Here is a 26,123-nt window from a genome sequence, read left to right as displayed (position 1 = left end):
TCTGGCGCGGAGACTCGCAGCATGCTGTGCGTGTTTTCTTTAACCCAGCCTCGAATCGAACGTTTTGTTTTGCTGTCAGCAGGTTGTGGGGGTGTTTGTTTCCTACAGGAAAAATTTTAGTCCATATCTCATCGGATGTTTGGACACATGCATGAAGTATTAAATATAGACAAAAAAAATAACTAATTGCACAGATTGTGGCTAATTTGCGAGACAAATTTTTTAAGCCTAATTAGTTCATGATTTGATAATGTGGTGCTACAGTAAATATATGCTAATAGTGGATTAATTAGGCTTAATAAATTCATCTCGTAAATTAATCTCCATCTATGTAATTAGTTTTATAATTAACTCATATTTAGTTCTTCTAAACAGCATCAAACGTTCGACGTGACATAGACTAAAATTTAGTCCATGAAACCAAAAAAGCCCCTGTATCGAAGCTATTTTAAGAGATCCATCCATGTACTGGACCTGAAATATTCGGTGTCTCTTCGTGCTTTTCAGTGGGCCGTCTCGCCTGCCGTTACATCGCCACTCACATCGATCGTTTGGTGCTATGCACCCATTATTGGTACGACCTACAGTAAAGCGTAGCAGTAGCACTCGTCCAAAAGAAATGGAGAGTGATTTACAGCAACGTACATCGCGCCCGCCGAACGAGCGAGCCAGCTCTCCCGCCGGCGCGCGCGGCGGCGGTGGATCACCGATCAGCTCAGTCCGCCTCGAAGCCGGTCTTCTTCCAGACGGCGTCCCGGACCCGGCTGAGGTCGCGCCCCTTGAGCGTCCTGCCGATCCCCTCGTGCACCGACATCGACGCCGCCCGGCTGCGCCACGCCAGCTCGTGCGGCGGCACCATCTCCGCCCCGCCGCCGCGCGCCCTGCCGTCGTCGTCGTCCGCGTCAGGCTCCCACTCGCCCGCGTGGTAGTGGTCCCGGTACTCGACCCCGAGGATCTTCTGCCAGTCCGGTATGTTCATCGGCAGCGACCCCGCCGCGCCGCCGCCGTCCACGGCGGGCTTCTTACGCCCGGCCCCGGCGCGGAAGGTGGGGATCGGGCGCACCCAGCCGGCCGCGGCCTGCAGCTCGGCCCCGGGGCTGGAGTGGGAGTCCGCACCGCCGCCGAACGAGCCCCAGACGACGTCCGACTCGTCGAACTCCTCCGCGGCTCCGGCGCCGGGGCCCCTCGTCGCGGCGCCGCCCCTGGACGGCGCGAACATCCGGTACGCGTGCTTCGCGGCCGCCGACGACCTCGCACTCCCGGCCATGCCGATCGATCAGAATCAGTGGCTCGAAAGCCGCAAGCACGAACCACACCGAAGAGGAGTGCGAGAGTGTGGTGCCAGGACTAGGACGGCTATGGTTTTGGAACTTGCACGGGGTTGGATGTTATAGCGCCGGATGTGTGAGGAGGGTTGGAAATGGAAGCTGGAAAGCTGAAAGCAGTGGGTGCACTCGCTGGGTTTGCTGCTTGCAGAATGCAGAGTGATGACGAGGGGGCACTGTGGGACCGGAAGCGGATAAGGCTGTTTCCGGAATGACGGCACTGCCCTCCGGCGGTTTGGACTTTGGCGCGCCACGCGGCCCACGGCCACGGGTTGAAGGTGCGTTCGGCGGGACGGTGGGCGCCTGTGCGGCCACTCCTGACTCCTGAGGCATGGCCACGCCAACGTTGGAGCAGTTTCGCTTCGTCACGAGAGATCTGGATGCGTTAATTAACCTTGTGATAGGAACAGTGCAAACCCATGCATGCAATGATGCAAAACAGAACCCCACCGCCACCGGATGACCGGACCACCAAACACACTGGTGTGCTGACCTCCCACCGGACACACTGGGTTTTGTCACTTGTGGTCTTTTATTTTTTTATTTTACAAATAAAAAAGGGAAATTTGTCACCTCAAATCTAAATGTGGTAGACGCGTCATCCAGACAGAAATGCCAAACCACCTTTCTTTAAGATAAAGGTGATAAGGTTGTGCCACCTTCGTACGTGATGTACCATGAATGCACTTTGTCCGTTTCTTCCAAACAACTGACTGCTTCGGTCCTACAGCCCTACTGTTCAAAGCTTATCAAGACGATTTCGATGGAAACGATTTTAGTAATTTATTTAACAGATATTCTCAGAAAAGCACCGCCGACGTCAAAGTATAGTAAGCAATAGGATCATCAAAGTATGACGAGTAATAAGAAAAGACCCCGAAACTGCTAGTTTAATTTTCCATCGACAAAGAAACAATGTAACTAGGTGTCCACACAGAGGATATATGAGATGATTACAACTACCGAGTACCTGTGAATGCTACTTCAAACCAATCGTTGGTTGAGGTGAAATAAGAGAGAGAAAAATGAAACCTACAAATCAGCAGTTGTATCCTCTTCTCTCATATGTCCTCGATCCGGGCAAAACCGCCCGATGATTTCTTCACCATTAGAGAATTCTCTCCCTTCTTTCAGCCCTCTACATCGGACATCATTTAAGAACATATACCGTAGTTTAAACAAGTGCCAATGTAAAATGGTTCTATGTCAGTCTCAAACAGATCAATGTTATCTTAGACACAAAACGCTAGTTACACAATTACCACGTGAGTAACAATTAATATTTACTAATCATTGTCTAGATGGTTTAATCGTGCTCCTATTCCGTCTACACGCTATTTGAGATGTCCGGTCTAGGTGTGCTTAGACAGACAATGTTTACAATGCAATAGGAAGCCACACATAAACTGTATGGGAACGGTTGGAATGGTATGTCTACACTCTCCGCCCCAAGTTATAAGACATTTTGTTTTTTTTCTACATACATAACTTTTACTATAAACTTAGATATAAACTATGGAGTATGTCTTAGAACTCTCAGTATATAAAAAAACTAAAACGGAGGAAATATTTTTTAAAGTGTCTACATACCTATAATATAGGAGTAGAATTCTCATTATTTTCTCTAATGTTGCCGGATGGCCGTATCGTCTGTTAATTAGTGGCCGATGGCCATAATAATAATTGGTGCAAGGGCAGTTCCGGTGTCTAATGGACGTACTCCGTATGATAGTGAACAAAAACAATGTTCCAGGCCCTCGAGTTTGTCGCTAGCTGCCCGCACGATGGCAGCAGGGCCCTCGCTTCGCTAGCGTCCTGTCCATGGGTCTGCGACGGTGACAGGCGGTCTTGCACTCTTGCCCCTCACGCTCGCCACGTAACGCTGCCGGACGCCGGTGGCCCCCGCGTGGCCACGTGAAGGCCGGCCTAGTGGCAAACGATATGTTCTCGTCACTTATAAGTCGTATGTTTTTTAAACGAAGAAATAATATTTTTTTTATAATAAATTAATCAATAATATTTTTAATTATAATTTATCAACCAAACGAACAGATTATGAATTAGGAGGGCGATGTAATCCACAGGATTGGCAGCGGCGATCGGCAAACAACCAAAACTACACGACCGCGACCGAGAGCCACTGTTTTCCCTTTTTCGCGAGCGTGACAAGAAGAACGCTACTGTTGCCAGCGACCACTAAAAATAATCACGTAGGAGTACTAGGCGTGCAAAACCTTGCTCCTTCCGGATCAGCATTACGAGACTCGAGATGCATGGGAGCAGAGCTCGTCTGAACAATATATATTCGACATGCACTGAATGTTTCCGTCTTTCAGAATTCAGAGAGGCCCCAAAGAATGGCGTGTCACGCGGACAAATGCATGGTACCGCCAGACGCGGCAGCGGCCACAAATGCAAGCTAGGCCTGGTTTAGATCACAAGTTTTTTTACTTTCTCTCAATCGCATTAAATTTTTGGACACATGTATAGAGTATTAAATGTAGATAAAAAAATAATTAATTACATAGTTTGATTATAAATTACGAGACGAATCTTTTAAGTCTAGTTAGGCTATGATTGGATAATAATTATCAAATACAAACGAAAGTACTACAGTATCAAATACTGATTAGTAACCTCAATAAATAAGGCCATACTCCTCCCCGTGACCGCAGCACATCGCGCTGTCCCGTACTATTCCGCATTTGCAAACCCCGCCGCGCCCCCCCCCCCCCCCCCCCCCCGCGTCCCGTTCGATCGGCCGGTTTCGTGCGCCGCTTTGATATTAATAAGGCGGGGCGCTGTCGATCGATCGACCATCGATGGACGTACGCATCACTGCATCAGCGTCTTGTCTCGGAGGAGTTGTTGGCCTACCAGTTCTTGCTTGCAGCGCCGGGCCTCCTCCATCGCTGCTCTGCTCCGGATAAAAAGCTGATCTGATTGGATCAGCACGCAGGTCAATACCGTACGCATCCCGGACTGCTCGACACTGACTCCAGCGCGCAGTGCATAACATGTACTACACGGCACGTACACAGTGCGGATTGAAGGGGCTGGTCTCTTGTTCTTCCTTCCACTCTAATTTTTCTTCTTTCCTCCGCCTTTTCTTCTCCTTCGTTCTTTCCATATTTCTATTGATGCATCAGCTGTAAGGGCTGGAGCCCTCTCTTCCCCATAGATCCGCCCCTGCACGTACACATACTATGTATGGCAGGAGTATATAGCATCATCAATACGAGAAAGTTTGTCACTCGCGGACTAATTAATCGGCCGGTTACACCTTATCTGACTTAAATTCGGTGATCTCTTATTCTCTTCAGTGAAAGAAAGTCGTGTGGCTAGTTTTGGTTGTCAAACCTGCGGTCAATCTCATGGGTTGCTTTTTTATTTGTGCCACATTATCGGTCATTATTAGGGTATGCACTGTGCGCTGTACATGAAACTAGGGGCCTGTTTGCTTGAACTTATCAGTCTAGTTTATCAGTTATTATACAGTGTTTTTCTCTTACAACAAATTAACAAACAGTATTTTTCAGCTCAGCTTTTTAGCGAAGTGAATTGGGGGTACCGCATAGTAAAGCTTCGCATTTGGGCCTACAATAGATCTCACTTTGGTTGGTGCTGATGGCCCAGCGCGACTGACCGAGGCGTGTGGGCTCAAATAAGCCCAATGGACCAGAATTGAGATTTGAGAGACCCAAACATCGTGGGGGCCCTGCTTCTCGCCTGCCTGTCCATCAATGGCGGCCTCGGACCTTGTCCCCCAAAACGCCGCGACGGCGCTGCTATTCTCCCTTTGGTGTCGTAGGTGTTCGATTCCAGATTCCAGACTCCAAACTCCGTTCTGCCGTTCTTCATTCGGCAGTACGATTTACATTCCAAGTTCTTCAGATTGAAATCCAGACGCGAACCAGGAGATAGGAGGATTTGGAATCAGTAGATAGAATAAAAGAGGAGCAGCAGGTCGAAGGTAGCCCCCGCTTTTGCCGATGGTTACGGCGGCGGAGAAGAGCCCCGAAAGGGAGGAGTCGTCGAACCCGCGCGCGGAGGCTTTTCTGGAGATCATCTGCCGCGTCCCGGCGGGGGAGGTGGAGGCGGCGCTGTCCGCTTGCGGCATCGGCCCCACGGCGGAGGTCGAGGAACTGGTGCTCAAGTCCGGCGAGAGCTACAAGCGCCCCAGGTCCGCCGTCCGCTTCTTCCGCTGGGCGGGGCACTCCGTGTCGCACACCGCCTACGCATGGAACCTCCTCGTCGACATCCTCGGCAAGGCCGCCATGTTCGAGCCCATGTGGGACGCCATCCGCTCCATGCACCAGGAGGGCGGTGGCGGCCTCGTCTCCGTCGCCACGTTCGCCTCCGTCTTCGCCTCCTACTGCGCCAGTGGCAACCTCAAGGATGCCATCGCCGCCTTAGACGTCATGGACCGCTACGGCCTCAAGCCCGACGCCGTCGCGCTCAACTCGCTGCTCTCGGCGATCTGCCGCGTCGAGGGCCGCGCGCAGGCGGCGCACGACGTCTTCGAGCGCACCAAGGCTACCATCGCACCCGACGCCGACACGTTCGCGATACTGCTCGAGGCATGTGAGAAGGAGGGGAACGCGGTGCGCGCCAAGAGCGTCTTTGGCGAGATGGTCGTCCGCGTCGGCTGGGACGCAGCCAACGTGGCCGCGTACGACTCCTTCCTCTCCACTCTCGTCCGCGGCGGCCTGTTCGACGAGGCGTTCAAATTCCTGCAGGTGATGCGGAGCAAGGGCTGCTTGCCGGGGATCAATTTTTTTGCTACCGCTGTGGATCTGGTCGTCCGCAAGCGTGACTACACCAACGCCGTAGCCATCTGGAACATGATGGTCTCTGAAGCTGGCCTCGTTCCCAATTTCTCAATGTACAACGCCATGATTGGCCTCTACTGCAATGCTGGTAGCATGGACTATGCCCTTGGGATGCTTGATGAAATGCCCCTTAACGGCGTCTTTGCAAATTCTGTCACATACAATACCATACTGGAGGGATTCACCAAGCATCGCAAGGCTCGTGAGGCTGAAAGTTTCCTAAAGGAAATGAGCAAGAATGAGCAACTGCCTACTGCATCCAATTGCGCTGCTGCTATCATCTTGTTCTTTAAGGAGTTTAACCCATCTGCAGCAATCGACGTGTGGCGCTGTATTGTGGAGCACAACATTACCCCAGCTGAGGACTCTGCCAAAGAGCTAATAGCAGGGCTGCTTGATTTTGGCAGGTTAACTGAGGTGAAGAGGCGTGCCGATGAGACGATTGACATGAGAGTTGAGTTGTCACGATCCACGATGGAGAATATGAAGCATGTTTTTGCTAAGGCTAACAGGCACCAAGAATATGACCACATTGCAAGAAGGCTGAAGCGATATTAGCTACACACCTGAATGCTTTAATCAGCCGGTATGTCTTCTTTCCATATGGGTGTATTGACTGTGTTAGTGATTGCCACTGTTTGTATGTGATTGCTGCTCATTTCATCTTGTGTTATTCACTTCCTAATTAGGCCTCATGACATTTTTTTTTTGTTGAACTACCAAGTGGTATTATTAAACTTGTCTAGTTCTTGTATGTGTCAAGTCTTTGTTGCTCTTGGTTGGTGTTACTCTCCTTGTCTTGGTAAATAGGGTCCTTTAACACAATGCAAGGCCTATAGAATGGACTGTAATATGTTAACATATTCCTTTGATTGCCTCTCACCTCTTTCTTTGCCAAGCCATTGAACGTTTATTCCTTTTTTCCATTACCATTTATGGAATGTCGAATCAGCTTGCACCCAAACCTTTTGAGGAACTTGAATAAAGAGAGAACTCACATATTTGATTCATTGAATGTAGCTTGTTTCCCCACCTTTGGTCTAATGAATCCATTGTTATGTCCTTGTTTTAGGCTTTACTAATTTTTCTCTTATAACTATCATTAGGTGTGTTGGTCTTACCAAAATTTCTTACAAGCCAAGCGCTCTTGATATTTTGATTACCTAGCACAAGGGAAGTGATTCATGATCTGATTCAATTCCCTTTGATCAACTCCTTGTTTTGCTATTTTGCCATAGCTGAGTCGTCATATTTTAGCTTAGGTTTAGGCGTTTAGCCAAACTAACATGGCTTGGCAGATGAATTTGAGATTCTTAACCCTGAAGCTTTCAAGAATTTCTTTCCTTGTCATATGCCAAAGCCAAAAGGTGGTGTCTGTTGTGCAATATTCTTCTTTCCTTGTACCCTATTCAAGGTTATTAAGGCAGTAAGGCGAGGCGTGGCGACCCACCCCCTTCCAGACGCCTAGGCGAATAAGGCGCGCGGCGAGGCGATGCCATACACATACCCTCACCTACATTAGAGCAGGACAAACATACATTGGTATGCACCTTTTTGCTGCCAATTTTAGACTCTATGCAAGTAGCCACCACCCACTAGCCAGAGCAGTTTATACCCCTATCCAATTATCCAAGCACAAGCAACATCCCACATCACAGGAGTATATCATCCAAGTCCAAGATCCAAAGCACAAGCAAATAGGCAATATAATCCAGACTTCGAGGAAGGACATGCAGAGGAGGGGAAAAGAGGTACCCTTGAGCCTATGTGAAAGGGTGATGGGCCTGGCCTCTGGTAGGGAAGTGTGCAGCGGAAGAAGACGCAGAGCCCATGTAGAAGCGGAAGCAGGCAGTCCTCGACGGGCACAGGTCAGAGGCGTGGATCGGTGAGCGAGGACGCGGCGCGAGGTTGGATGTTGAAGACACGAGCGGACGGACCGGAGGTCAGAAGGCCGTGTAGCAGTAGCAGGAGCCGCGAATCGGCAAAGCAGAGGGGGCAGGAGCGGCTGGATGGGATGGGGCGCGTTCCAGGTGCTACCGCCGCCATCGATCTCATCTCTTTCCCTCCCGTCTCTCAATTGGCAAGCTGCAGGGTGCGGCGCGTCTCCGCGGAAAGTATAGGTGCGCGATTTCCCCTTCGCGCGCACCTCCCTCTTGTTTTCCCGCGCGATTTCACCTACGCGCGCAACTACCTTTCGTTTTTTCTCCCACGCGCATCGCTTCGCACACTTCTCCCCACACCTGCAGCCGCCTTTTCACTCTTGCGGCGTCTGTCCGACGCCTTGGCGACGCCATACACAGGGAGGTCGCGGCGGGCACGACGCCTCGATTGGAAAATCGCCCAGATGCCTAGGCGACGACTAGGCGACGCCTTAATAACTTTGACCCTATTAGTAGCTTTCCTAAATGTTTTTGGTCATAATGGAGAAAGATTTTATTGCACTATGAAGCATGGGATTTTCGTGGATTGTTGCTCATATTAGGTACGCTTTAATGTTTCTTCCATGTGGACCCTAGAGCGTCTTGACATGTGTTTAGGAACAAACCTCTTGATTCATGTAGTTTCAGTGGAATTAAATGAAATGGCCACGTGACAATGCCATATTGTCGGCTACAAAATGTTTATGTTTCCATCCTAGAAAGTTCTTTGGATGATGCAAGTGAGCTAATGAGAGAATTCAATCTGTGCCTTCATTGCCAAGACATAGTTCCTCTACTCGAGATCTAACATGGAGACATCACATAACATGATCTTTTCTCTTGATCTCACATCAACCAACGCTCCTTCGTAAATACCTTGCGCTCTTGAATTGTTTTGGCCTCTTGTCATCTCATGTCCATCATCTTCCTCTCTTTCTCCATTGCAACTCCTGAATTGCATCCTTGTATAATGCATCAAGTCTTCCTTCGCTACTCCTTTGCACGCTTCATTCCAATGGGCCTCTTTCCTTGTGATGCTTGAGACGAATCAGCAGTTTGGGTGCTCTTCCCACCTTCATCTGCTTTGTCTTCACCACAAAAGATTGGATTAGTAGCTATGGCATTGTTACTCTTCTGTGTCTTCCCACTTTTGTGGCAGGTCAAGTGCTTGAAACTAGGGTGAGTTCCTCACTTTGAGCCAACAATGCAGGAAAGGACATGACCTCTTATTTTCCAACCAAGTCGTCGTTTGGACGTCGCACACGCAGGAGAAAAAGGCATGCAAAAAGGCACTGCATACGGGAAAGAGAGGGAATCGCGTGCCTATTGCTCTCCTGCAAGCAGGCGCCCATTGGGAATCCGTGTGAGTTGAGGGAGGGGGGGGGGGGGGGGGGGGGGGCGTGATGAGAGGGGGAGAGAAGTGGGCTGCCTCCGCTGTCGCCTGCTCGTTTCGATCCGCCGTTTGCCCGCCTCAATCCGCGCCCCTACCCAACCGCTCTTGGATTCGTGACTCCTCGACGGCCTCCAACATTGGCGTTGTCGATTCGCGCCTCCAACCTCCGCTCGTTGATTTGGCCTCAACTCCCTCTGCTCTAGCTTCTTGCCAACGGTTCACAACATAAGTACGCCTTCTGTCTTCCTCCCCTCCCGTTCCTCTGTTCTATGTTGTTGTCTTCTCCTTCCTTCGCTTGGATAGTTGACTTGGAGTGTATATTTTGGTTTGTTGCTGGTTTGCTGCTTTGTGCTAGGTTGTTGACTGGTTGTGCTTGGTTCTTCTCTACTCTGCAGCCAACAAGGCAACAACACAATGGAGAGTCCAGCTGAATACGATCCGAAGAATGATCCAAAACGTAGACCACTGAACTCGAATGATTCAGGATGGGATATGGTTATTGGACAGGTTCTGTGACGAGAATTATAGCAGGAATTAAAAGATTGAAGAAACATCTAGCTGGTGGCTATAGAGATGTGATTCCATGTCCAGAGTATGGCACTGAACTAAGGAAAATGATTCAAGAATGCTTGGATGCTACTAACAATGCTGATGAGTTTGATGATGATGATGTATACTAAGAGATGAAAGGCAAGAGTTGGGTGTTATGTCATTAGTAATTAAGTGGTGTCATTAGAGTTTAATTTGTTGCTATTGAGAGGAGAGATTTCAGATTTGCTATTTTGCTACTTTATGTTGTGCACTAATACTCTAGTGTCACTACTTATTATGGTATTACAGGCTAAGAATCAGCAATATTAAAGTATAATTGCTTTTACATTCTATTGTGTCATTATATATTATAAGATGTTTGTATGGCATCACCTTGCCTCATGCCTTAAATGCCTAGGCGTCTGGAAGGGGTAGCTCGCCATGCCTTGCCTTACCGCCTTAATAACCATGATATGGATATGGCTTGGGTTGGACATGCAGCTCTAGCCGTGCCGGCCATCCCATGTGCCTGTGTTGCCTTGAACTCTAAGTCTTGCACACCTATAGATTGAGTTGTATTTGGCAAGGATATCGAAGGATGGGTCTGTTTCCATGAGCCGCTCCTATACACGCCTATATATACGTGTACCTTGTACTCGAGATATCAATATACTATTCTACATATTCTCACAACTTACATGGTATCAAGAGACCGGATCAATCCGATCATCTCCTTCCACTTCCCTTCTCGCGTCGTCTCCTCAATCGCGCGCCTCGCACCACGTTCCCGCGTGTCTCCGCCTAACTGATCGATCGATCTCGCATCCCTTCTATCTCCGTGTCGTAGTGCCACCCCGAACCCGATCTCATGCGCTCCACGTTCCTCCAGGTGTCGCGGCGCCACCTGGACCCCATCATGTATGGCGATCCTTCATCCATTGCCACTATTGCTACTACCGCCTACATGGGAGTAGGCCGCCACTGTCGCCAAGGATGAAGCCGCTGTCGCGGCTGTTGTTGTCCCTCAGGACCTTGTAGCAGCCACCATTGCTACCGCCAAGACCTGTGCTGATGCACTTGCTCAGGATGACTTTGCGAACGTTAGGCCACCCTTACTGCCACGGAAAGCGATGCTGCTGAGGCTCGCGTGCGTGATGTCCTCACCCGTACTGCCACTGCGTCCTCCTCTTGAATCCAATGTACATCACACCGGCTCGGACAACCACAATTCCATGCCGCCCAATGTTCGCGCGGCTCTCCTTCACGAGGCCACAACTGCCATGGCCAACCTCCACGCTCAGGCTGTCTTCGTCTAGAACATCCGCAAAAAGCATGCGAATGGACTTGAGTAGTGTTTCCTTTTACTGTTTGTTTGGTATGGCCTGAGGCTTTTAAACTTTTATTAGGCGGGTGCGCCAAAACGCTGAACTTCATGTATCATGATTGAGAGCAATTAGCCTCGGGATTGATTGATTGATTAAAGGGGTACAGGGGTACATTATATAGGCAAGGATCCCTAAGGGTTTATAGAAACACCCAATCAACGGTGATCCTTGCCTTATCAATCTATCTTAATCCCTAAGGTGCTTAACCGCACCGGCCCATAACAGCCCATTAGGGCGCCTATCGCTAACACTCCCCCGCAGTCGAAACGTTAGCCACTTTGCACGTTTAGACTAGACCTAAACTCCGTGAACACTGAGGTAGGCAGTCCCTTGGTGAAGATATCAGCATACTGCGAGGAGGTAGGAACATGCAGAACTCGTAGATCACCAATGGCGACTCGCTCCTGGACGAAGTGAAGATCGATCTCAATGTGCTTGGTGCGCTGATGTTGCACCGGGTTGGAGGTCATGTAGACGGTACTGATGTTGTCGCAGTACACCAGTGTGGCGCGCCGAAGAGGGGCATGTAGCTCCAAAAGAAGCTGACGTAGCCAGGTCGCCTCTGCAACTCCATTAGCCACTGCGCGATACTCAGCTTCAGCACTTGATCTTGATAGTGTATTCTGGCGCTTGGAAGATCAGGAAACGAGATTGTCACCGAGGAACACTGCATAACCCGAGGTGGATCTGCGAGTGTCGGGACAACCATCCCAATCAGCGTCGGTGTAGACAACAAGATCAGTCGAAGTAGTCGGTCGCAGCAGGAGACCGAGGTGGAGTGTGCCCTGAACATAGCGAAGAATCCGCTTCAGAGCAGCAAGGTGAGGCTCTCGAGGGTCATGCATGTGGAGGCAGACCTGCTGAACATCATATGCAATGTCTGGGCGAGTGAATGTCAAGTACTGAAGAGCTCCGGCAAGACTGCGAAAGTCTGTAGCATCAGACACAGGGGCCCCCTCAGCTACAGCAACCTTAGAGTTGGTGTCAACTGGTGTAGAGCACGGCTTGCACTCGGTCATCCCGGCGCGATCTAAGATATCCAGCATGTACTGTCGCTGTGAGAGCAGGAGTCCATCACCACGTCGCTGAACATGCATACCGAGGAAGTGATGTAGTTCACCAAGATCTTTCATGGCGAACTCCCGCTGAAGTGCTGAGATGATCCCCCGAAGAAAATCTGATGACGAGGCTGTGAGGACAATATCATCAACATACCGCAACAGGTAGGCTATGTCTGATCCGCGCTGATAGATGAAGAGTGAGGTGTCTGACTTGGCTTCGACAAACCCAATAGACAGCAAGTAAGAGGCCATTCGACTGTACCAAGCACGAGGAGCCTGCTTCAGGCCATAGAGCGACTTCTTCAAGAGGCAAACAAAATCCGGATGGGCTGGATCTTCGAACCTGGACGGCTGCTGGCAGTACACTGTCTCAGTCAAATTGCCATGAAGAAAGGCGTTCTTCACATCCAGCTGGTGAATGGGCCAGTGGCAAGTGAGCGCTAAGGAGAGCACCGTGCGGACAGTAGCAGGCTTCACCACAGGGCTGAAGGTCTCATCAAAATCCACACCAGGCCGCTGGGTAAAGCCACGAAGAACCCAACGTGCCTTGTACCGCTCGAGGGAGCCATCAGACTGAAGCTTGTGCTTGAAGATCCACTTCCCAGTGACAACATTGGCCCGAGGAGGACGGGGCACAAGATCCCAGGTGTGATTCTGCAGGAGAGCACTGTGTTCTTCCTCCATAGCTGCTCGCCAATTGGGGTCAGCAAGAGCACTACGGAAGGTCTTCGGCACCGGAGATAGAGGCACGGCGTGGTAGATAGCGGGCATCCTGTAGCCGCTCTTCGAACGGGTGCCCATGGAGTGCTGGTTGGCCACCGGAGGAACAGCAACCGCACCCTTGGGCAGCGGGGCTGCTGTTGCAGCAGGGGCGGCCGGTGCAGCAGCTGAGGCGGCTGGTGCAGCAGCCGGGGCAGCCGGTGGCTCGCGCGTCCAAATTACTATATATGTCTAGCATATATGATATATGATATATGAATACTTGTACGCAATAAATCCTAATTCCCGTTTTATAATTTTATTGTCCATTATCTTCGTTGCCAAATATTACTAATGTTGTCAAACATGGTCTCATTGTCGAGAAACCAGATAAGGGATGCTCACCTGCCTGCCTGCCTGTTTAGGAAACTTATGATTCTCACCGTAGCTTGTGAAGAAGAGGGAGTGATGTGTGGGCAACCCTGGTCCAGTTTGGTATTTGTAACATTGGGAAGTGTCTTCAAAACTGCTGCATTATCTATGTTCAGTTAGGGCTTTCACTTCTCAAGAAGTTGGTTGGAAAATTCTAGCTCATATAGGCGATACTACTTGAGTCATAGAGCTTGATCTTTTTTTAGGAAGCTGTTATTTTTATTCATACTGTTCTGTTTTTGTTGAAATTGTGAATTTTCGAAACCAAAAGTTGATTAAAAAGCTTACTGAATGTTTTTAAAGCTTTGTTCAGACTGTAGAAAAGAAAGCAAAAATGCCTTTTCAGCCTTTTTTTTTGCCTCCCTCTGTTTTTTCTCAACAAAAAGGGGAAAGAGCTGGTATTATTCTCTCATCATTCTAGGAGCATGGTCTATTTGGAACCACCGTAACAGATGTGTGTTTGATGGGATTCAACCTAGTCTTAATAGGGTTTTAGCTGTAGTTAAGGACGAACTGCACCTCTGGAGTCTGGCCGGAGCTCAAGGAGTTTCCCATCTCCTTGTTCTAGAGCCAGCCAATGGGTGAGTTCTACTACTAGTGGTCAAGGCCTCAAGGGTCAGGTCTTTGTCTATAGAGAGACGGATTGTGCCTTGTGAAGTGTGTTGGGGTGTGTGTGGTGTTGTAAGGGGTTTTTAAACCCCTGTTTTTCTTCTTAATATAATGATACACAGCTCTCCTGTGTGTTCGAGAAAAAAAAAGAGCTGGTATTAAGGGGTACCCTGGCTTTTCTTGACCAAGAAGACTACCATTGGACATCTCCTTACGGGTGCATGCACGCTTGTACTTACCTATGTCTCCTTTGATATAAAGCACCACCCGATGGTGCATAGGAAACCCTCAGATCATCTAGCCTCTTAGTTTGTACCCTCGTGGATGTAATATCTAGGCTGCATCGTGCAGACAGTGATATGGCATACAATCTACTATGGTGTTTAGTTTTGCAATATGGTGGATGGCCCCAGCTTATGTTATAGCTAAGGAATTGAAGCTGTGAATGTTTTAAGTCCCAGAAATATATCTTGAAGAGTAGCTTCTTTGAAATATTGTATTGTGTCCTCTCTAGTGCTCATGCCATGAGGCCCCAGGAAAATCTGTAGAAATCTCTGTTAGATCTATTTTCATAAATAAGCACACTTTCAAGAGAGTTAGTGTTGCATGTGTTGAAGCACCACAATCAGTCCATCTCTGCATGTTTAAAACACTTAAGGAGCCGTTAGAATTAAAGTTGACAATGAGCCATTATTTGACCGTTTATCATATTCTCGTGTTATTAATGATAAGTTTAGACATCTGAAGGTGATATTCTGGAGGAAATGGGCATTGTATTGCCAATTTTTAAGCCATTCTACTGTAACAGAAGGAATTTAATGCCAACTGACTTCTGGAACCTTAGCTGGTTAATATTCTGGTCTCTATAATGTACTGTTGGAGATCATAAAAAAAAGTTGCTACTGTCCAAATTTTTGTCGTGTCAAACTGTCCTTAGTAAAGGTGCAGTTTCAGTTGTTTTTAGTTATTGAATATTACTGTCTGAATACCTGGATGATTAGTATTATCGAATATACTGTTAAAGGTCATATGAACCTTTTCTATCTTTGAACTGTTTTTGTTGTCTTCAGTTTGCTAAGTAAATGCGCAATATTAGTTGTTTTTGTGGCACCCAAAATGGTTAATATTCTGGTTAATATTCTGGCACACAAAGATTGGTAGCAAGCCAACAATTTGCTGTCTTATTTTTTCTAAGTTAAATGTGGAGAAATGTCCAAACATTTGTTTGAACTAGCCGTTATTTATACATTCCAGTGTAACTATTACATTTGGCAGTTCATTTATTTCACAATAACATATGTACAGAAACTTTGGGGCTCACGGGGTAGAAGTTTAACGCCTGGACTGCTGAATTTCCTGACTACCAAGGTTTTGGACTAGCCTGGGATCCTGGAAGCCTGGAACTATACTCTGATCACACAAGCAGTGGTCGGGATGTTAGTGTAGCTCTTGTAGATTCCCGACCCCATTTTGTGCTAGTTTTTGGCTGGTTACTGATTCTGGTGTAATAAGGGGCTAGTTTAGTGACGCTGCATGTTATCACTGTTTTTTTTTCAGAACATATGTTATGAATATCAAATTGGGTTATGTAATATCAGAAACTCCTGGCTGTCAGTGTCAAGCGCCTATGCGGATCCTTAGACCCTATTCCTCAGCTACAGTTTCGTGCAAGAAGGTTTAAACTTTTTTTCTGAGAAAGTTTAAGCTTTTGATGTGTTCTCTTGTTGTCATTCTTTTAATCAGATCACTGACTCTTATGCGGCAAGTCATTCGATTGCTCTGGTGCTGCTGCAATATCGTTAGGACCTGGTTATCTGTATGCATGCACCGAAATTCTCTCTGTATTGAGAATTTTGAGATGTTTTTTTTTTTTTAAATGAGCTAAGAGGATAACCTATTGTCCAATATTGACAACGCAGCGTAGTTGCCAAAAAACGATCAAACAAATCGGCGTGTGTAGGACCCGAGCCGTCCAGCTCGTTTCAGCCATATAGGCTTGTATAGATTATGCAAGGTGCCAGCGTCACTGCTTGATTGCTCCACCATTGTCCGTTTCGCTTATAGTAATCTGATGGCTGTTGTACGCCCGGGTCTCGACCTCGCACGAAAACTGCATGACTGTCTGTGCCTCGTGTTCCAGGTAGTCGCCACGTGTGAACAGGAATACAGGATGGCACTGGAACACGAGGCTCGAGCGTCCTGTGATGGAATCTCGTGGAAGACGGGACGGGACCATTGGGGCTTGGCTTTCTGTCTCGTGCTGCTGCTGTCCTCCTCATACACGAAAAGAGTCCTCAGCTATTCTGTGCACCAGCAGCACAACAACGGCATCAGACACTGATGAGCTCCGCAGACGGTTCTAGCTCGAACTTGCTGCCTGGTGAAAAGCAACGGAGAAGGACCTCCAAACACAGCGCTCGTTGCAACTAGCTAGCGACCCGTGTGGTTCCAGACCTGCAGTTTCGATGGTTCAGGAAAGTGCTAGCATGACATGGTGTCATGTGCGGACGCGTGTACTTCAGGCGCAGGCGCGCCCGCGACGTACGCAGGGCGGCCGAACGCGCTGCTCGCCAGGCGCAATACGCGCCCACGGAGGCCCAGCAGCCACTGCGTGGCTAGAGGGGCTCAGATTTAGAAAGTAATCAAGTTATTTTCCTTGAAATTAGCATCTATTTGTTACCTAAAATTAGGAGGTTTGTTTTCCTTTAATAGCAGCCGCATAGGCTATAAACAATTGTAATTGGCACTTGAGAAATTAAGCAAGATTATTATCTCTTCCTATCTCACCTACAAGCCTGCGGTAGAGGGGTATAACCTCACCGGAGAAGACGGCCGACGGCTACGAGCTGCGTAGCCGAGGCCCGGCGCGTCGAGGGTTCGACGACCTTGACAGCCTGGTATCGGTAGTCAGCCGCTCATCTTCCTCGCGCTCCCAATCAGCCGCGCCAGATCCCCACCGCTGCCAGCCGCCGCCCACCCACGCAACACCCACCGCGCCCTGTCCGCAGCCACCCATGGCCGAGCCGACCATCGCCGACCTCCTCAAGGAGATGAGGGCCGTGTCCGCAGAGCTCTCCACCCTGAAGGCCGACGTCGCCTCCATCAAGGCGAAGTCGTCCACGACTGAGAGCAGCAGCGACCGTCACGACAGCCCGCGCGAACTCGAGTTCCACCCGAAGCACAAGAAGTGGGATTTTCCCCACTACGATGGCACGTCCGACCCCATGTTGTTCCTCAACAAGTGTGAGGCGTACTTCCGGCAACATCGCACCATGACGGAAGAGCGAGTGCGCATGGCGTCCTACCACCTGGACGACGCCGCGCAGCTGTGGTTCATCCAGCTGCAGGAGGACGAGGGCTCGCCGTCGTGGGGGAATTTCAAGGACCTCCTGAATCTGCGCTTCGGGCCTCCCCTGCACTCTGCCCCCATGTTCGAGTTGGCGCAGTGCCGTCGCGAGGGCACCGTGGAGGAGTACGCCAACCGGTTCCAGGCCCTCCTACCTCGCGCCGGTCGGCTCGACGAGGCGCAGCGGGTCCAGCTCTTCACCGGCGGCCTCGGGCCTCCGCTCAGCAGCGCCGTCCGCATCCACCACCCGGACTCCCTCGCCGCCGCCATGAGCCTGGCCCGCCAGGTCGAATTGATGGAGCTGGACCGACCTGCACCACCTCCTCCGCGAGCGGGCGCGCGCGGACCTCCACCAGCCTCGGCCCGGGCCGTCCTGTCGGCCCCGCCACCCATCCTGGCACTGCCGGCACCGCCGGCGGCTGCGCAGCCGGGCCGGACCGAGGGCGCCCAGCGCCGCCTCACGCCAGATGAGATGGCCGAACGCCGTCGCCTGGGTCTGTGCTTTAACTGCAACGAACAGTACACCCGTGGCCATAACCGCTTCTGCAGGCGTATATTCTTCGTCGAAGGGGTCGAACTGGAAGCCGCCGCCGACGACGCGAAGGCCGTGGACGACGCAGGGGCTCCCTGTTTCTCCCTCCAGGCGTTGGCAGGGGTGCCGATGGCGGGCACCATGCAGATCAGGGTGACCCTGGGCCCCCAAGCGCTCGTGGCTCTCCTCGACTCCGGCAGCACTCACAACTACATCTCGGAGGACGCGGCGCGACGCTCCGGACTTCCCCTCCACCAGCGGCCCCGCCTCACTGCGTTGGTGGCCAATGGGGAGCGCGTCACGTGCGCGGGCGTCCTCCGCGCGGCGCCGCTGCTTGTCGATGGCGAGACGTTCCCGGCCGACCTCTTCGTCATGCTGTTGGCGGGGTACGACATCGTCCTCGGCACCCACTGGCTGGGCGCACTCGGGGCCATCGTCTGGGACTTGTGCCACCAGCGCATGTCCTTCCAGCGCGCCGAGCGCACCATCACCTGGACCAGCGTCGCCCCGCCATCGACTCCGGCTCTCCGCGCGACGCTCGACACCGACTCCCTCCTCGAGGCGCTGCTGATCGCGTACGGGGGGGGGGGGGGTCTTCGCTGACCCAACAGGCCTGCCCCCCGTACGTGCGCATGACCACCGCATCACGCTCAAGCCCGACGCCCAGCCGGTGGCCGTGCGCCCCTACCGGTACCCGGCGGCGCACAAGGATGAATTGGAGCGACAGTGCGCCGCCATGATGGAGCAAGGCATCGTCCGTCGAAGTGACTCGCCGTTCTCGTCCCCCGTCCTCCTCGTCAAGAAGCCGGACGGTTCGTGGCGTTTCTGCGTCGACTACCGGGCGCTGAACGCGCTAACGGTCAAGGACGCCTTCCCGATCCCGGTGGTCGATGAGCTCCTCGACGAGCTCCATGGCGCCCAGTTCTTCACCAAGCTGGACCTGCGCTCGGGCTATCACCAAGTGCGCATGCGTCCGGAGGACGTCCACAAGACGGCGTTCCGCACCCATGATGGCTTGTACGAGTTCCTGGTGATGGCGTTCGGCCTATGCAACGCTCCTGCAACGTTTCAAGCACTGATGAATGACGTGCTCCGGCCGTTCCTCCGCCGCTTCGTCTTGGTATTTTTTGATGACATTTTGATCTACAGCTCGTCATGGGCGGACCACCTACGCCACCTCCGGACCGTCCTCGACACGATACGCCGCCACCAGCTCTACGTCAAGCGGTCCAAGTGCTCTTTCGGGGCGCCCTCCGTCGCCTACCTCGGCCACATCATCTCCTCCGTCGGGGTGGCCATGGACCCCGCCAAGGTCCAGGCGATCGTCGACTGGCCCACACCTCGCTCCCCTCGGGCGGTTCCCGGCTTCCTCGGTCTCGCGGGTTACTACCGCAAGTTCGTCCACAATTACGGGACAATCGCCGCGCCATTGACGGGCTTGCTCAAGAAAGAGGGCTTCTCGTGGGACGACTCCTCATCCACGGCTTTCGCGGCACTCAAGACTGCCGTGACGACGGCCCCGGTGCTCGCCATGCCCGACTTCGCCAAGCTATTCATCGTCGAGTGCGATGCCTCCACGTCCGGCTTTGGCGCCGTGCTCGTCCAAGAGGGCCACCCCGTCGCGTTCTTCAGCAGGCCGGTGGCGCACCGCCACTCTTCGCTCGCCGCGTATGAACGCGAGTTGATCGGGCTGGTGCAGGCGATCCGGCACTGGCGACCGTACCTGTGGGGGCGGCGCTTCGTCGTCAAGACCGATCATTATAGCCTCAAGTACCTTCTCGACCAGCGCCTTGCCACGATCCCGCAGCATCATTGGGTCGGCAAGCTCCTCGGCTTCGATTTCTCGGTGGAATACCGGTCGGGCGCCACGAACGTCGTCGCTGACGCCTTGTCGCGCCGCGACCAGGATGCTGCAGGGGTGCTGCTGGCCATCTCGGCGCCCCGTTTTGACTTCATCGAGCGGCTTCGCCACGCCCAGGCCACGGACCCGGCCCTGGTCGCCCTACACGCCGAGCTCCGCTCCGGTGCCCGCACTGCGCCGTGGACGCTGGTGGACGGATTGGTCGCCTACACAGGGCGGCTGTACATCCCGCCAGCCTCACCGCTTGTGCAGGAGATCGTGGCTGCTGTCCACGCCGACGGCCACGAGGGAATCCACCGCACCCTCCATAGGCTCCGGCGCGACTTTCATTTTCCCAACATGCGTACTTTGGTGCAGGACTTTGTGAAGGCTTGCGTCACCTGCCAGCAGTACAAGGCTGACCATCTGCAGCCGGCCGGCCTACTGCAGTCCCTCCCGGTGCCGTCCGCGGTCTGGGCTGACCTCGGCATCGACTTCATTGAGGCGCTCCCCAAGGTCCAGGGCAAGACGGTTATTCTCTCCGTGGCGGATCGCTTCAGCAAGTACTGCCATTTTATTCCCTTGGCGCATCCCTACACTGCCGAGTCCGTCGCCAACGCCTTCTTCGCCGACATCGTCCGCCTCCATGGCGTCCCGCAGTCCATTACATCGGACCGTGACCCGGTGTTCACCTCGGCGTTCTGGCAGGAGCTCATGAGGCTCACGGGGACGAAGCTCTACATGTCATCCGCCTTCCACCCGCAAACGGACGGCCAAACGGAGGCCGCCAACCGGGTCATCGTCATGTACTTGCGATGCTTCGCCGGCGATCGCCCCCGGCAGTGGATCCGATGGCTGCCATGGGCGGAGTACACCTACAACACCGCCTTTCAGTCCTCCCTGCGCGACACTCCCTTTCGTGTGGTTTATGGCAGGGACCCGCCAACCATCCGGTCCTATGAGTAGGGCGAAGCTCGTGTCGCTGCGGTCGCCCAGGAGATGGAGGAACGGGCGGCGTTCTTGGACGACGTTCGTGTCCGTCTTGAGCAGGCTCAGGCGGTCCAGAAGCGAGTCTACGACCAGCATCATCGTCGCGTCGTCTACAACGTTGGTGATTGGGCGCTTCTGCGTCTCCGGCAGCGTGCTGCTGCGTCCTTGCCTCGCGCGGTGCGCGGTAAGCTGAAGCCGCGCTTCGTCGGGCCCTACCTGGTGACCGAGGTCATCAACGAGGCGGCCGTGCGCCTGCAGCTGCCACCAGACGCCCGGCTGCACGATGTCTTCCACGTGGGCGTCCTCAAGAAGTTTGTGGGAACTCCGCCGGCTGCTCCACCGGCGCTGCCGCCCCTCTACAACGGTGCTGTCGTGCCCGCGCCATCGCGGGTGTCCCAGGGCCGCCTGGTTCGCGGTGTCCGGCAGGTCCTCGTCGAATGGGAAGGTCAAGACCCCGCCTCCGCTTCCTGGGAAGATTGGGACGATTTCCGTGCTCGGTTTCCTTCTTTTCAGCTCGAGGACGAGCTGGCCTTCGAGGCGGGGAGAGATGTCATGTGCGGACGCGTGTACTTCAGGCGCAGGCGCGCTCGCGACGTACGCAGGGCGGCCGAACGCGCTGCTCGCCAGGCGCAATACGCGCCCACGGAGGCCCAGCAGCCACTGCGTGGCTAGAGGGGCTCAGATTTAGAAAGTGATCAAGTTATTTTCCTTGAAATTAGCATATATTTGTTACCTAAAATTAGGAGGTTTGTTTTCCTTTAATAGCAGCCGCATAGGCTATAAACAATTGTAATTGGCACTTGAGAAATTAAGCAAGATTATTATCTCTTCCTATCTCACCTACAAGCCTGCGGTAGAGGGGTATAACCTCACCGGAGAAGACGGCCGACGGCTACGAGCTGCGTAGCCGAGGCCCGGCGTGTCGAGGGTTCGACGACCTTGACACATGGCGTCATGACAGGGCGTATTACACGCTGTGCTGCCACAAGTTTGTTTGTACGCCCTTTTCGTGTCAAAGAGACGAGGGATACAGTATTTTTCTCTCACACCAAACCAACAGTACTTTCAGCCATGGCTTATAAGCCAAATACGACAAGCGAACAGACTGAATGCTTGCGCACAATAAGACATTTAGGTTGCACCTAATCAAGCGCCTCATAACGATCTTAATTAGCAGCTGCCATTAGGTGGTCTTTGCGATGTATGTGCCTCTGCGTGCTGCTTAGTTGTCTCCCTTGTCCGTCGGTGGTATCATTGGCAGCCAAACTGCTGATTGAGCTGCTCTCCATCGGTGGAGAAGCATACTGCGTTGCCAGGCAAACGATAATTTAAAAAATTTCTGCCAAATTTTTATAGCAGGTTTGATTGTTCTCTATCCAGCAGTTGAAAACAGAGAGATACAAATTGGCAAAGAAGAAAAGAAAACAGAGAGATACAGAGACACTCCTTGATTGCCAGAGCTCTGAAGATTTAGCAAAGGCCCTGCCTGAATCACGTACAGAGGCCGGTGGTCTTTGCTGCAAGCATAGCAGAGGCATGCATATGGCACTGTAGACTTCACATTTCCACACTGATGAGGCTCACGCCTGTGCCTCCCTCACCACACATTATCAGACGCAGACACGAAGCATAGACACGCTGACACACATGCATCGTCGTCGTCGCTGAATGAAGCTCAGCCACTGATTAAATTTAGCCCCAACCCCCGTATTAGGCTCCAGAATTATCTAACCATGATGAGCGCTTTAGTCGGTCGCGGTCGGCAAAATTATAAACCCAGAAACCTCCCTGGCCAGACGCTCGGCTTATCTCTCAGGAGAAGAACACTTAAACAATCCAATCATGAAGCAGCCGCCTGTTCCTGTCACGAACCACCACCGTCTCACTCTCTCACTGCCCCTCCTTAAATACCTCGCCTCGCCTTGGCCACTCTCGTCACAACAGAAGCGAGCTATAAGCTAAGAAGCAGAAAGCAAGCAAGCAAGTCTCGTCAGAGAGTGAGTTCATTGGCTAGTGCGAGCGACAATGGCCAAGGACATCGAGGCCGCGGCGGCGCACGAGGGCGGGGAGTACACGGCGAAGGACTACTCGGACCCGCCGCCGGCGCCGCTGGTGGACGCGGAGGAGCTGACCAAATGGTCGCTGTACCGCGCGGTGATCGCCGAGTTCGTGGCCACGCTGCTGTTCCTCTACATCACGGTGGCCACGGTGATCGGGTACAAGCACCAGACGGACACGACGGCGAATACGGCGCCCGAAGCGGCGTGCGGCGGCGTCGGCGTCCTCGGCATCGCCTGGGCCTTCGGCGGCATGATCTTCATCCTCGTCTACTGCACCGCGGGGGTGTCGGGCGGACACATCAACCCGGCCGTCACCTTCGGCCTCTTCCTGGCGCGCAAGGTCTCGCTGGTGCGCGCGCTGCTCTACATCGTCGCGCAGTGCCTCGGCGCCATCTGCGGCGTGGGCCTCGTCAAGGGATTCCAGAGCGCCTTCTACGTGCGCTACGGCGGTGGCGCCAACGAGCTCAGCGACGGGTACTCCAAGGGCACCGGGCTCGCCGCCGAGATCATCGGCACCTTCGTGCTCGTCTACACTGTCTTCTCCGCCACCGACCCCAAGCGCAACGCCCGTGACTCCCACGTCCCCGTAAGTAGCTCTGGCCTCTAGCTCGATTGTCAGCGCCTCCCCTCCGATCCATTGAGCTTCATCACTGTAGTAGCTGTTGCTAATGCTTTGCGCTTTCTGCTTTGTTCATTCAGGTGCTTGCTCCTCTCCCAATCGGGTTCGCGGTGTTCATGGTCCACCTGGCCACCATCCCGATCACCGGCACCGGCATCAACCCGGCCAGGAGCTTGGGCGCTGCTGTTATCTACAACAACGACAAGGCCTGGGATGACCACGTACGTCCTACACACATACTGCTAAAGCTCTACTGATAATGACGGGACATCCTGCCAAAGAATAAATTAAATGCTAATGGCTTACAGGCATGGCCGCCGCTGCCATGAACACTGGCCTAATCTTAATTAACTAATCAAACAAAAACTATCGCGATATTTCTCAGCCCTAGGTTTACTGGCTAAGAGGAGCAGATAGAACTGTTGGATTATTATAACAAGCTGGAGGGTCAGGAAGTCAGGATAAGGCTCAATGATGATCACTTAGTTAAGCTGATCAGCAGATGTCACCCAAATTGATTATTAGTATACAGTTGAACAGTTCTTTAGTAGCTACTCACACAGCCACAGTGACATTTTCAGCCACTTGATTAAAAACACACTGAAACAAAACACGCAGCCTAATCTCTTCCCAACAACCGCCCTCCGACCTAACTCAAAAAAACTTTAATCTATGTACTAAAATACCTAAATGTTATCTTGCCGTCTTACTGTTACTGCACTGATCAATAACACTAATTTGTGACTGCAATTGATATATATGAAATCGCAACCCACTTGATGAAGTGATCTGCAGAATCAGTTGAGGTGTCTTAGATCGATTGCTTGTCCTGTCTTCGTCTGTGATTGTAGTGGATCTTCTGGGTGGGTCCATTCATCGGCGCTGCCATTGCCGCGGCGTATCACCAGTACTTGCTGAGGGCCAGCGCCGCCAAGCTGGGGTCATCTGCCTCCTTCAGCCGCTAGATCGATGGCCTCCCGCCGCCCCGCCGGACAAGGACAACCGGAGGCATGAACTGTAGATATATCAGAGGCCGGCCTCCTCTTCTCCACTGCACTCGTGAAATGCCTACGTGCGTCGTCGTTGCTTCTAGCCATGCATTGTTATTATATATATATGCACGCCTTGTGATCAGTTTGCGTCTGTATTTCCACTGCATTTGCTTGTTTTTTCTTCCAAGCTAGTGTGATTGTGCTGCTGTTCTACGTACTTATCCGTGTACGACAACTGGGCAAAATGAAAAAAAAAGATAAATGCATATATGTAAGTTTTTTTTTTATTGAAGTACTTGAAGTTGAATGCTTGTGTTGACTCGCTCGTGTCCCTGTTGATGCACGCTGCATATGCCATGTGGAGTGCTGCGCCTATAGTTCATCTTTGGCAACGGCATCACTCCATGAGGCCTCAAATTTCAGAACCATTCAGGGCACCTTTGGAATACAGAATTTTGAGAAGTGGGAATAGAAGAAAAAAAAATGTAGGGATAGAATAACCTTAATCTTGAATCATATTGACTGAGAAAATACAAAAAAAAAAAAAACTTAGCACAAGAAAAAAAATTCAGAACCATTCGGGCCCGTTCGGCTTACCCAGAAACCGGCTTGTTCGACTTATTTTTTTAGCCGGAACAGTGTTTTTCTCTCACAACAATTCAGCCAGAACAGTGTCTTTCAGCTAGTTTCAGCCAAGATTCAGCAAGCCGAACGGGGCCTAATGAGAGAGAGTGGCACAAAGATAACTTTCTATGAGGTTCAATATCTTAGTAGAATTTCTCTAAAATTTCTATGGAACAAGTCATTTCATAGAAATTTCATATGATTTATTGAAACCCAAGGGCCTCAATCTTTTGTCACGGTCTATATATGCTCTTCTTTTGTGCAGTTTTGCGCACGATGTCTAGGCTCCATTATGACGTTGGCTTACTAGCTGACCTATCTATACTAGCTGACCTATCTATGTCTATATCAATACTTATACCTACTGCTAATGGGAAAGAGGATTCTTTCATCCGTCATATTTTACTTCACATAGACCGGGTCCGAGCGTTCATGTGCTACTCTTCTGACCTCCTAGGGCGCAACTCTGGCGTGTTATATTAAATATTCTCTATCCTAATATAAAGACGCGTAAATCTTTTACTTCACATAGACCATAATGCCCTTGCGGCCCTCTCTATCCCATCCTCGGTTCTATTGCGTGGGACCTACTGCTACCTATTTCTCTCTTGTATTTTTTTGAAATGGTAATTTTCATTCAATGCTTAAGCATAGAGTTCAAAGATGGGGAAAAAATGCCCCATTGATAGTTTCTAGAGTCAACGGACCCAAACTAGCATTATGACGAGTACTAGAAAGGAAAAAGTCCTCTTGACCTCAAACTATAATAGATAACGAGAGAGGAGAGATATACTAGTAAATGAACACAAAAAAGATAACAAGAGATATACTAGTAAATAAACACAAAAAAATAAGACAATATAAGATCCAAATCATTTCAATCTACTCACTCCATTCCAAAATAAATGCCATTCTCACCTACTGAGAAGTCATC

General features: G+C 51.4%; 4 protein-coding genes across 5 annotated transcripts; 3 read left to right on the top strand and 1 right to left on the bottom strand.

Annotated features, from left to right (window-relative positions):
- Positions 1–390: 390 nt before the first annotated feature.
- Positions 391–1,437, bottom strand: LOC136491067 (protein S40-4-like). Its single transcript, XM_066487281.1, has one exon. The coding sequence runs from the start codon at positions 1,265–1,267 to the stop codon at positions 716–718; it is 552 nt and encodes a 183-aa protein (XP_066343378.1). The 5' UTR covers positions 1,268–1,437; the 3' UTR covers positions 391–715.
- A 3,647-nt stretch (positions 1,438–5,084) lies between these two features.
- On the top strand, positions 5,085–15,846 carry LOC136491056 (pentatricopeptide repeat-containing protein At1g77360, mitochondrial-like). Of its 2 annotated transcripts, none has more exons than XM_066487263.1 (2): positions 5,085–6,743; positions 15,492–15,846. In XM_066487263.1, exon 1 carries the CDS (start codon positions 5,318–5,320, stop codon positions 6,713–6,715), a length of 1,398 nt encoding a protein of 465 aa, XP_066343360.1. In that variant the 5' UTR covers positions 5,085–5,317; the 3' UTR covers positions 6,716–6,743; positions 15,492–15,846. The 2 variants fall into 2 exon arrangements, with proteins under 2 accessions (XP_066343360.1, XP_066343361.1); XM_066487264.1 differs by lacking the exon at positions 15,492–15,846 and adding an exon at positions 9,865–14,184.
- A 1,354-nt stretch (positions 15,847–17,200) lies between these two features.
- Positions 17,201–18,667, top strand: LOC136492091 (uncharacterized). The gene has a single exon (XM_066488232.1). The coding sequence runs from the start codon at positions 17,201–17,203 to the stop codon at positions 18,665–18,667; it is 1,467 nt and encodes a 488-aa protein (XP_066344329.1).
- Positions 18,668–22,851: 4,184 nt separating this feature from the next.
- On the top strand, positions 22,852–24,843 carry LOC136491064 (aquaporin PIP2-5-like). Its single transcript, XM_066487278.1, has 3 exons — positions 22,852–23,540; positions 23,654–23,794; positions 24,425–24,843. The coding sequence occupies exons 1-3, from the start codon at positions 22,920–22,922 to the stop codon at positions 24,536–24,538; spliced, it is 876 nt and encodes a 291-aa protein (XP_066343375.1). The 5' UTR covers positions 22,852–22,919; the 3' UTR covers positions 24,539–24,843.
- Positions 24,844–26,123: the final 1,280 nt, after the last annotated feature.

The sequence above is a fragment of the Miscanthus floridulus genome, chromosome 11 (assembly GCF_019320115.1).
Source record: "Miscanthus floridulus cultivar M001 chromosome 11, ASM1932011v1, whole genome shotgun sequence".
Taxonomy (NCBI): Eukaryota; Viridiplantae; Streptophyta; class Magnoliopsida; order Poales; family Poaceae; genus Miscanthus; species Miscanthus floridulus.
This window is presented reverse-complemented; position numbering and strand designations above follow the sequence as displayed.